Here is an 11,760-nt window from a genome sequence, read left to right on the forward strand (position 1 = left end):
TTTTGGAGATCATGAAAATGCTTTCTATGGCTTTTTAATTTTCCAATATCAAAACAAATTATATTTTTATACTAATTATTTCCTTAAATATATGAAGCACTGCTTGGTGTGCTTATTCCTGACTCTGAGATGGTCTGCATCTTGTGTACTCTGTAGATTGTTCATGTTCTGTATGTAGCTTTCGAAGTATCCTCAGAGGAGCAAGGAACAGTACGTTTTCTGATGCAGCATATTTCGCTAGCAAGTCAGTATTTTAGTGAACTATTTAGAATCTACTTTGATTACACATTCACCAGATTAGTATCGCAGCATCTAGCTGTGACTGCAAGTGTCTAAATATTTTGTTTATAGTTTTAATGTAAGAAAAATTATTAAGAAACAAAAATAATATGTCTAAGACTTAATTTCTTGATGTTACAAGTGTGAAACACGGGAAAGAAGGTCCTCGATACGGAGCTTGAGGAGTGCAGGGCGTGGCCTTGGGGCAGCCGCTGTAGTCGCGTGTCTTGTCGCTGAGCTGCTCTGTCCTCCACAGCCTCCTCGCCCGCACTCAGTAGATCGGGGGCCGCTGAGCATGACCCTTCTGAGGCTGGAGATTCCCCGTTCACCTTCCGTGAATAAGTCTCCCCTCTTCGTGTGTAGTGCTGGCTTTAGATCATCTGTCAGTCTCTCTGTGCTCTGGAACAGAGTGAGGTCGGCTTAACGCATTGCCTCTTTGTTCTCACAGGGGACAAACCAGCAGATTAAGGCCCACGAGGCCAGCTCCGCAGTGCAGCACGTCAACTTACTGAAAGAATGGAGCAATTCTCTAGAGAAAAAGGTACGCCGTGCCGTTGCCTGCTTTTGTTGGTTTCTAATAATTTCAACAAATTCTGTAAAGAAGACAAGTTTTTTTTTTATAGTTAGTGATGGTTTTGGATAAAAGAAACAGCATCAAGAGAGTGTCAAAAAAGTAACATCTCTTCCACTGGTCTTGAGTTTATAAATAAATGAAGGTGTTAGTTTTATTAGTTTGCACTTTGTTTTTAATTGCCAAGCAAGTGTGCAGTGCTGTTTTTTAAGAGAGTCACGTTGTGGCTATCTCAGCGTTGACCCAGAGCACACTTCCACACACACCACCCCATCCCTGGCTTTTTGTGAATCAGGTGTTATTTATTGGGATGCAGCTGCGCTCTCATTTCCGTATTGTCTGCATCTGCTTTGGCACCACGAGGGCACGTTGGTGAGTTGCAAGTGAAACTGTATGGACCACACAGCCCGAAATACTGCTCTCTGGCCCTTCACAGGAGCAGTTTGCCACCCCCGGTCTGGAAGGTTACCACCAGTGTTCCGTGCTGTACCGTCCTCTGTCTTGTGAGAGACACGGAGGAGAAGACATTCGCGTTTCACTGGCGCTCCTGGCGATCTCAGCGGGGGGTTCCGGCAGTCTGGGCAACACTTGCTTAGGGCGTTTGTTCTGTGGTGCTCGCCTCAGCCAGGCCTTCTGTTCATGAGGAAAAGATGGAAACCTCTGAGACTTGATAGGGAACAAGGTTAGAGGATCTCCCATTCTTAAATTAAGAGCTTAATTTGATACTCAGCGAACATCTGTTGAGAACTTGCTGGAGGAGGACGTGGGGATGAGTTAGCAGCGGGGGGTAGGGGGTCCGCTTTCTGAAGATTTGTTAAGATTTGAATGTCTTGAGTAATAAATCCGAGCAATCTAAAGTGTAAATGTACTTGAAAGAGTCTGAAATTTTAAATCAAAAATGTTTATTAAATCTAAGATAAAGCCATTTTTCAATATAAACGCTTCAGCCGGAGGTGAGGGGCTGTGGGGGCCGGTGCGAGGGGTGCGCGGCTCGGGGCGGAGGAGGCTCTGTCTGAAATCATTTCTGCTTCTCCCACGAGCACATTTGCTCTGAGTTTGGGGACAGTTTACCTGTGAGTCTGTTTTCCCCTCTTTTTGAAGCATGTGTTCTGTTTTTGCCTTTTTAAATTATAGGCACAGACCTCAGGACACAGATAGTGTTTCCCATTTGTTTAACAGGTTCTTCCTTTCATTTAAAACGGGTTGGTTTTGTTCCCCCTGCACCAGTTCCACGGCGGTGGAGCAGATGTGAGATGCGAGGTTGTCCCGCGGGCTGTGCGGCCGCCAGCCGGAGGGGCGCAAATGGGATTCGTCCCATGAGCTGCGTCCTCCTGTCCCCCCGCCACCCCCGGCTCCGCACGCGCCCTCAGACAGCAGGCTCTGCACCTGCAAACCCAGGCCACAGATGCGGCCGGCATACTCGCCACACTTCTCCCTCCCACGGCCACCAGCCCCAAGGCGGACGGGCTGCCACTGGCAGGTTTGAGTGTCTGCCCTCCTGGTGGTGGTCACGGATTAGTGTCCCCTGACTCTGTCCATCGGCAGGACGCCCACACCTGGTTGGGTCAACCGACCTGCTCTGCACATCCTTGACTGTGTTTAAGAGACGATGTCTTCTCTCCATGAGGCCCCAGAGCACAGCCTGGGGATGAAGGGAGATACCTGTATTTTCTTAAAATGGGAATTTATTTCTCATTATAGAATTATTCAGTTGGAATCTCTTGTTATTTTGTTTATCTGTAGTAGAAAATAGAATGTTTGAGTTGGTTTGAAAACACTGGTCATCACATTCACAGTCAAACTAAAGAAAAACTGTTTTGTAAAATACAGACTTAAAAACACCCACTTTGTATGTTAAGAAAGCTTAAATCAAAGGGAAGTGTAGAGTGCCCGCCAAACAGGCCGAGGTAAAAGGCGTTCTTGGTGAGGGGTCTCCAGGGGGCCCATCTCCACCTGCCATGTGGATGTCTCACTGCGCTTCTTGGAAACATACCTGTCAGGGAGACTGTCCTGTGCACATGATGCCTACGTGACGGACAAGGGAAAGCAGGGATCTGCAAGGCACCCAGGGGCTGGGCTCTTTGATTAAAATATGTAAATAAGTAAGTTTAAGAGGAGTCCCTAGATAAGGAAATGAGGAGGCTGGTGTGGTGTGATGTGTGCTCATTAGCCTGAGATGCCACTGCTCACCCTTGGGCAGCTTGACTGCCATTGGTTTTGGAGATACCACTGCGACTTTTATCAAAAAGGTTGTCTTTTGTGCATGGTGTCTCCTTTTGCGGGTGAGAACAAGGAGCCAGAAGTTGTGTCTGTCTTTGGCAGGTGGGAGTGAGTGAATTGTAACTTTGGAAAAGGCACAAACACCACTGCGCGCTCCATGTGCCCCAGGCGGGTGCGTGCAGGTTGATCACGGGTGGAGGTTGTGGCATGTGCACCATCACATTTTAAGAAGGAAAGTCCATTTGTGCTGAGTAAAATCCTAGGAGAGTGAAGTATATATTGCCAGGTTTGTATTTCTTAGTAAATCCATGTTTGTTATAAAATAAAATAGACTGTGACTGGAGCCAAAGGCGCGGCTTCCTGAGCTGGTTGAGTGTTGTGAGGACACCTGTCTTTAGGCTGGTGCCTCAAAGGAATGGGGGCAGGAATTGGTTATTTGTCTCACCCAGGCTTGTCCTGAGGTGCCCGCAGGCCGTGAGCACGGCCAGGACAGTCCTCAGGTGCTGGAGGTGTTCAAGGAACACGTCCGAGTAGGGCTGTGGCGTTCCGTGCGTCACGGGGCCCCGGCGTGGTCGGGGCCAGCTGCTGGCAGAGGCAGCCTCCCCCAGGGCCAGTGCCCCGGGGCCCGGTGTGGGAGGAAGCCTTGTTGGGTCCCTCTCGACTCCTCGCCCCCGTGGCTTTCAAGACGATGTGACTTGGTTCTCGGGAGCGACTTACTTTTCAGAAAGGAACTTGAAGAAGCCCAGGGTGGGCTTGGGGCTGCCACAGCAGGCCCCTCCCTGGACTGGCATGGCCGCGGGTGGGTGTGCGGAGCTTCAGGAAGGCGTCCCGGGCCGGCCGGGCGCGCCGCGTGCGCTCACCCCTCTGTGGGAGGCTGCTGGCCAGGCCTGAGCGGCTCACCTGGGCTCCTGTGGGATTGTTGGCTCTTGCGTGCGCCCCCTTTACGTTGAGAGCTTTCCAAAGGGCGGGCATGGCCCGCTGGTGGCTGTGAATAATTTACTGGGTTGCAGCTAGCATTCTTTAAAGTGAAATAGAATAAAACAGGAAACATCAGGGTGCGTTGAGTGAGCAGGGCAAGGCTGGTTGTGTGGTTTTAGGGACATGCACAATGCACACACATGAAGTGAGATGTGAGGGTGTTTGCTGCTGTGTCTCCTGGTCAAAGTTTGAAAGCCACTCAGGTGAAAGATCGATTAGTTTCCAGCAGCAGCTGTAACGAGCGTTCTCCGGGTCAGCCGGCTGCCGCGCTCCGCCTCGTCTTTACCTGCTGGGAGGGACTGGGAGCTGCAGGCAGCGGGCGCCCTGCTGAGCTACCAGACTCCATCTCCTGTCTGAAGGGTTTTTTTTTCCTGGAACTCCTTCCACTAAGGGGGTAGAAGGCCTGTATTGTAAAAGTTTAAATACCATCATTATAATTGTTAGTAATTCATGTTAAAACCACTTTTTGTTTGCTTAACAGACGAATTTCTCTTTCAGGTTTCCTTGCTGCAGAATGAAAGTGTGGAAAAAAACAAGAGCATACAAAGTCTGCACAACCAGATATGCAGCTTTGAAATTGAAATTGAGAGACAGAAGGAAATGCTTCGAAATAACGAATCCAAAATACTTCATTTACAGGTAAGAAGTTTAAGATTATGGCTGGGTGGAAGGGGACACACGTGTTCTCCTCCAGGACTTTCTCTGGGAGACATTTGAGCAAAAGTCCTGAACTTTGTCAAACAAGGAAACTCATTTCTTCTGCGTAAGTGAAATTCGAGGAAGGCGGCCTGGGTTTGCGGGCCAGCCTGGGCGGCCGCCATGCCTCTCCACCGCCTTCTCCCGCCCCCTCTGCTCTGGGCCTCTGGTTCATTGTTGGTGAGATAAGACAAAGAGCTCATGTTTTTAAAAATTAGCCTGTTCTTATTACTCTGTCAGATTTCATGTCGTTCATGGGTAGTTGTGTATAAAATTTCACTTCCTAAAGTGAAGCCAGACGATTTTGTTCTGCATCTTCCAGTGACACACATACTGACCGTCGCTGTATTTCACCGCAGTGACCCAAAGGTGTGTCCGGAACACACACATGAGCTCTGCTGCTCTGGAAAGTGACCATGTAGATAGGCCTGACGGAGACGTGGCCCCCCCTTCCGTCGTCAGCACGTTTCCACTAGGTACTTGCCGCCTGCGCCCTCGCTCCCTCATCGTGGGCCTTCCCTGTAGTGACTCCCGGGCCCGCCACAGCCGCAGGAGTCACTCGCGTTGCCACAACGGCCTCTCCGTGCTTCTGCTCAGCGGCCTGTGTCCTCGAATGATCAGAAGAGAGAATGTCTGACAGCTCAGAGCCACGGCATCTTGGAGGCTGTCCCTCCTCCTGTTCTAACACTGAGAGTACTCCTCGTGCCTTGAATTGCACAGGGATTCATTAAATTAATGTTGTTTGTGTTAAGCTTTGTAGTTGACCAGAGATGGAGAAACACACAGTGGAACATTAGCTTGTAGTAAAAAAGATACAAGTCACGAGTATTGAGCTGAGCCAAGAAAAGTACAGGGTCTCATAAAACGCCAACAAGGCTCCTGCCTGACGTCCCTGGGGCTTTGCTGAGGCCGTGGAGGTGCTGGTCAGATGGTCCAGACAGAGGCCTGCGCTGCTGTCTGGTGAGCAGTTCAGGGTGTTGGCACCATGGCTGTTGTGTTTGGCCCGGGGCTCAGAGGGGTGTGTAGAAAGGAAATTAATGTTATGCTAGAAAACCTCTTGTTAAAAATACCAACAACAGAAGAAAGAATGAATAAGTAGTGGGTTCATTTGTAACAAAAAAAAAGTTAAGAGTTTACATAATGAGGTCATAGATGCACTTGTTGGACCCTTTGGAGGCTCTGTGTGCCTTCGTCTCCTCCGTTACCCCTTCCAGTGTGAAAAGCTTGCATTTACTTTCATCGAGAGTTTGGTCATTCCACTGTGTGTGGTTCTTATTTTTAAACTTCCATGATTGAATAATCTACTGAGATCTACTTGAGAAAGATCCAGTCCCAAGCTGCTCGAGCTTGGGGAGGGGTGGTCAGTCCTCTTGAGTCCTCCAGCTCCTTCTCCTTGGAAGGAGAGCATGGAGGAAAATGGATTGTATCCAAAGACAAGACAGAGGTCGGGCTGGATGCCCACCTCGAGGTCCCTCAAGTGCAGGGTCAAGGGACCAAGAGATGCTGGAAACCCCTCAGGACAGTTGCCTGTTTCTCAGTGGTTTACGGGAAATCAGGTCCAACTTGGTGATTTCACAAAAGGTGATGTTTAATGTGGTCTTTCTATCACTGTGGGGTCGGCCGGCCACATCTGTGGCAATGGGAGACATTCTGGACTGTCCGTCTCTGAGTAACACTGGTTGAAGGCCCCATGGGGTGCGTGCCAGGGGGTGTTGGCCATGAGTGAGGCGCTTTCTCTCCAGTTCCTCCTGACCCTCCTCCACCTCTTCAGAGTCTGGCTCACACATGCACCTAATTCCTCCTTGTCAAACCTTCTAGTTTCCTGGAGAAGAGTTTATCTGAATGCTATGCAGTGGCCCAGGAAGCCTTATGTGACTGGGCACTGTTCACCTCTGTGGCTCTGCCACACTGTCTGCAGCAGCGTGGACCTTCTCTCCTCCCTTCCTTCCCCGACTCTGGCCCCTCCTCAGACACCTCAGATGTCAGCATAAACACCACCTCCTCCGGGAAGCCCTCGCCCATGCCCACCCCCTCGGTGCCCCCCTACCCTGGGTGTTGGACCGCCTTGCTGATGGCAGACCTGTCCCCTCTGTGCTGTCTTCTCCCTCACCTGAGTCTCCAGGAGACCCTCAGGTCCCGGGGACAGGGCTGTGTGGGAGTCCACAGAGTGCAGAGTTCCTGTGGGATGGATGAGTTGCAGTCAGAGTTGGTAAAAGAAATGGAATTTAAGAGTGTGTTTGCACTTTAAAGGCCCCACACAAAAAACCACTAGAGCTGATAAAAGAATTTGGCACGGTAGCAGGATACAAAATTAACATACAGAAATCAGTTGCCTTTCTTTACACTAGCAATAAATTACCAGAAAAGGAAAGCAAAGAGACAATCCCTTTTAAAATCACATCCAAAAAAAATAGAATACTTAGGAATAAATCTGACCAAGGAGGTGAAAGGCTTATATGCAAAGAACTATAAAACATTCATTAAGGAAATTAAAAATGACTTAAAGAGATGGAAGGATATTCCATGCTCTTGGATTAGAATTAATATTGTTAAAATGGCCGTACTGCCCAGAGCAATCTACAGATTCAATGCAATCCCTGTCAAATTACCCAGAACATTTTTCACAGAACTAGAACAGATAATCCTAAAATTTATATGGAATCACAAAAGACCCAGAATTGCCAAAGCAATACTGAAGGAAAAGGGCGAAGCTGGAGGAATAACCCTCCTGGGCTTCAGACAATACTGCAGAGCTACAATAATCAAAACAGCATGGTATTGGCACAAAAACAGACATATGAATCAATGGGACAGAATAGAGAGCCCAGAAATGAACCCACAGACTTGTGGTCAGTGAGTCTTTGACAAAGAAGGCAAGAATACACAGTGGAGAAAAGACAGTCCCTTCAGCAAGTGGTGTTGGGAAAGCTGCAGCCACATGTAAGTCAGTGAAGTTAGAACAGTCCCTCACACCATATACGCTCAAAATGGCTTAAAGACTTAAACGTAAGACAGGACACTATAAACCTCTTCGAAGAAAACATAGGCATATCACTACTTGACATAAATCTTAGCGATGTTCTCCTAGGGCAGTCTACCCAGCCAATAGAAATAAAAGCAAAAATAAACAAATGGGACCTAATTAAACTTACAAGCTTTTCATAGCAAAGGAAACCATAAACAAAACAAAAAGACAACCTATGGAATGGGAGAAAATGTTTGCAAATGATGCAACTGACAAGGGCTTAATTTCCAGAATATATAAACAGCTCATACAACTTAATAACAACAACAAGAAAAAACCCCATCCAGAAGTGGTCAGAAGACCTAAACGAGCATTTCTCCAATGAAGACATACAAATGGCCAATAGGCGCACGAAAAAATTCTCAATATTGCTAAGTATGAGAGAAATGCAAATCAAACAGCAGTGAGGTATCACCTCACACCAGTCAGAATGGCCACCATTTAAAAGTCTACAAATGATAAATGCTGGAGAGGATGTGAAGAATAAGGGAACCTCCTACACTGCTGGTGGGAATGTAGTTTGGTGCAGCCACTATGGAGGACAGTGTGGAGATTCCTCAAAAAATTAAAAATGGAACTGCCATATGACCCAGCAATCCCACTCCTGGGCATATATCCAGAGGAAACCTTAATTCAAAAAGACACCTGCACCCCAATGCTCATAGCAGCACTGTTTACAACAGCCACAAGACATGGAAACAACCTAAATGTCCATTGACAGATGATTGGATAAAGAAATTGTGGTATATTTATACAATGAAATACTACTCAGCCATAAAAAATGATAATGCCATTTGCAGCAACATGGATAGCCCTGGAGAATGTCATTCTAAGTGAAATAAGCCAGAAAGAGAAAGAAAAATACCATATGAGATCGCTCATATGTGGAATCTAAAAAAAAAAAGACAAATGAACTTATTTACAAAACAGAAACAGACTCACAGATAATAGAAAACAAACTTATGGTTACCAAGGGGTAAGGGAGTGGGAAGGGATAAATTGGGAGTTTGAGATTTGCAGAAACTAATTCTATATATAAAATAGATAAACAATAAGTTTTTTCTGTAGAGCACAGGGAACTATATTCAATATCTTGCAGTAGCCTGTGGTGAAAAAGAATATGAAAATAAATATATGTATGTATATGTATGACTGAAACATGATGCTGTGCACCAGACATGGACACAACATTGTAAACCAACTACAACTTAAAAAAAAAAACCAGCATGTTTGCAGTTGCTGGCCAAGGAAGGGTAGTTTCTTAATATTTTACTTTTTAAAGAACGTGTTTTTCTAAAAAGATAGTCTAGATGTTAGCTTAGCTCCCATGTGCCTGTAGTCAGTAGGGACTGTGTGAGCTGGTCGTCCCACAGGCAGAGAGTCTACAGGACTGGAGTGAGCAGCGCTCTGTCCGCCGGCCCTGTGGTGGGCCCAGGAGCCCCACCTGCATTGTCTCGGTGACCCCAGGGATGCAAAGTGACAGAGAGATGATGGTTTAAGCCCTAACGTGCGTGTGCATGAGACCCATCAGTGACACGTCTATGAGCAAATCTGCAGAGGACTTAGGTCTGTAGTGTGCAGTCTGTGCCTTTTATCTCAGCTCTTGAATTCTTTTCTCAAATGAAATCCTCACCTGCGTCTAAGATGTATTTTCATAGAAACACTGCACTGGCTGAGTGTAGACCTCTCTTCGAGAATGAAATCACATTTGCTGCTTCTTAAGCAGAAGCGTGATTGCGATCAGCATTCTGCTTTGACACCGTCCCATTCATACAAATGAGAGGTCTGGTGAAAACAACACGTCTTCCCTTGCTGTGTGAGAAGCGACTGTGAAGTAACTGGTTGACCCTCATCTGTGTGTGTGTGTGTGTGTGTGTGTGTGTGTGTGTGTGTGTGTAAGTAACTGGTTGACCCTCATCTGTGTGTGTGTGTGTGTGTGTGTGTGTGTGTAAGTAACTGGTTGACCCTCATCTGTGTGTGTGTGTGTGTGTGTGTGTGTCTGTGTGTGTGTGTCTGTGTGCGCGCGCACGCGCGCGGGCCCCTCCTGCCCCCGCACCCACTTGCCCACTCCGGTGCCTGGGCCGTCGTCCGGCCTTGCTGGCATTCAGACTTCGCGGTCCTGCTCTCGGGATGGCCTGTGCCTTCGTGCCCCCGTCCCCGTGCGCGTCACCAGCCGCAGGCTAGGGGTGGCTCGGGAGTGATGAGCAGCTTGTCCTGGGCCACCCTGCACCGCGGCCCCAGCTCACAGTGCCCACTCTCAGAACTGCCCGTGATTGTTTCAGTTCTCATTAACTGCCCTTTTGGACTCACTGGGACCCACGTGGGCTCAGTCTGTCGTGTCGTGTGAGCAGGTGGAGGACGAGGACAGACGCCGTGGGGAGAACGTTACGGGTTTGGGTATTCGTCAGCGTCAATAGTGCTGCTCCAGAAAACAGACTTTGTGAACCAATGCCCTATGTCTCTAGCCGTGTGTATTTAAAAATAAAGTGATGCCAGTGTAGAAAGGAGTGTTCTCTAAAGAAATCTTTATACCTTTTAAATATTAGCTAATGTCAGGGTTTCTTGGAAAGAAGAGGAAGATTAACACTGTACTTTCACACCAAAAAACGAACCCAAGGCTGCCATGTTTGTTCCTTCACGGTTATTAGGTGCTGAAACCTAAGTGTTTAAACATAGGCTTGAAAAGGAGAAGTGAGGTCCGCCGGCCCCCGGGGCTCTCCCCTGCGTGGCCTGCAGTCAGTTCTCACCTTCAGGGGCTAACCTACCCAGACTCCAGGAGCTTTATTTCAAAAATGCAGATTCTTCCTAGAAGTGAAAACTCCATTGGTCCTTGGCTTCATCTAACAAGAGGGCAAACCGTCCTTTAGACAAACGGGGCCACCACAGCTGGAGCACCAGGCCCTTCCCTCCTGTTCCTGGTCCACATGTGGTGGTCATGTGCTTCTGGAAAAGGGGGTTTCTGAATTATTCAAATTAAGACTCCTAAAATCAAGCCTGGCTCATCAGCGGGGTTTCTCTGCCTCCGTGGGCACGGGCATGAACCCGGAGGGCAGGGAGGAAGCAGAGCCCCACTCCCACAGGCTCTGCCCCTGGGTGGCACCCAGGCCTGAAGACCGGCGCCAGAGAGGGCAGGTTGGTGGCAGCTCTCTCTCCTGGGACTCAGGCAGGGTCCTGGGATGCTCTGTGCAGCCTCAGAGACAGCATGGCCACTCGGGCCCTGGGCCAGGCAGCCAGCTGGGGGGGTCCACATAGTTTGGCCCCTGCTGGTGGCCTCAGTCCTGTAGGGGACAGAGGCCTTCAGACAGGACTGCTGGGTGCAACTCCAGGATCCTGGACTGAGACTCTCAGACAGCACTGTGGCTCTGCAGTTGGTAGGTGAGGCCTCTCTGTGTCTCAGTCTCCTCCTGGGAACTAGGGACCTCGGCACCTGTGTCCCCCGGGAGTCCTGTGGGCGTCGGATGAGATGCCTGTGTGAACTGGCACAGGGCTCCTGGGCGGGGCCCATCCCGACGGCTCTGTCCCTGAGCAGCGGGTATTTTCAGATAGTGGCGTCCCTTTCCCAGAAGGTTCTAACCATGTTTTACCTTTTGACGCCTTTGGTTTGGAAGCGAGTCATAGACAGCCAAGCGGAGAAGCTGAAAGAGCTGGACAAGGAGATTCGTCCCTTCCGGCAGAGCTGGGAGGAGGCAGACAGCATGAAGAGCAGCGTGGAGTCCCTGCAGAACCGAGTGACCGAGCTGGAGAGCGTGGACAAGAGCGCAGGGCAGGCTGCCCGCAACACAGGTGAGGGCAGGCAGGCCGCAGCAGTGCGGGCCAGGAGGACCTGGGACAGGGGCCCTGGGCCTGGCTGCTCCCAGGCCAGCTCAGTGCCAGGGCTCGACTTGGTGAGGGAAGTGGGCGTGCGGCCCGTGCGGCCAGAATGGAGCTTTGCAGTCACGGGCAGACGCCTGCAGGGGTGAGCGTTTTCCTGCTGAGATGCCTCTGGTAGAGA

The 11,760-nt window shown here is 49.1% G+C and overlaps 1 protein-coding gene and 1 long non-coding RNA gene across 12 annotated transcripts in view; one reads left to right on the forward strand and one right to left on the reverse strand.

Annotated features, from left to right (window-relative positions):
• Positions 1-11,760, forward strand: part of TRAF3 (TNF receptor associated factor 3) — a 105,903-nt gene that overhangs the window by 88,073 nt on the left and 6,070 nt on the right. For all 11 annotated transcript variants that reach the window (XM_072963781.1, XM_072963772.1, XM_072963778.1 and 8 more), the window contains 3 exons: positions 728-820; positions 4,547-4,687; positions 11,378-11,552. In XM_072963781.1, coding sequence (XP_072819882.1) covers positions 728-820; positions 4,547-4,687; positions 11,378-11,552 — 409 coding nt within the window. The remainder of the gene's footprint in view (positions 1-727; positions 821-4,546; positions 4,688-11,377; positions 11,553-11,760) is intronic.
• Positions 789-11,375, reverse strand: LOC140697016 (uncharacterized). The gene is made up of 4 exons (XR_012073841.1): positions 10,535-11,375; positions 6,855-6,922; positions 1,341-1,483; positions 789-872 (listed from the first exon to the last, which is right to left on the reverse strand). It is a non-coding gene; the product is annotated as an uncharacterized lncRNA (long non-coding RNA).

Source organism: Vicugna pacos, chromosome 6 (assembly GCF_048564905.1).
Source record: "Vicugna pacos chromosome 6, VicPac4, whole genome shotgun sequence".
In the NCBI taxonomy this organism is placed as follows: domain Eukaryota; kingdom Metazoa; phylum Chordata; class Mammalia; order Artiodactyla; family Camelidae; genus Vicugna; species Vicugna pacos.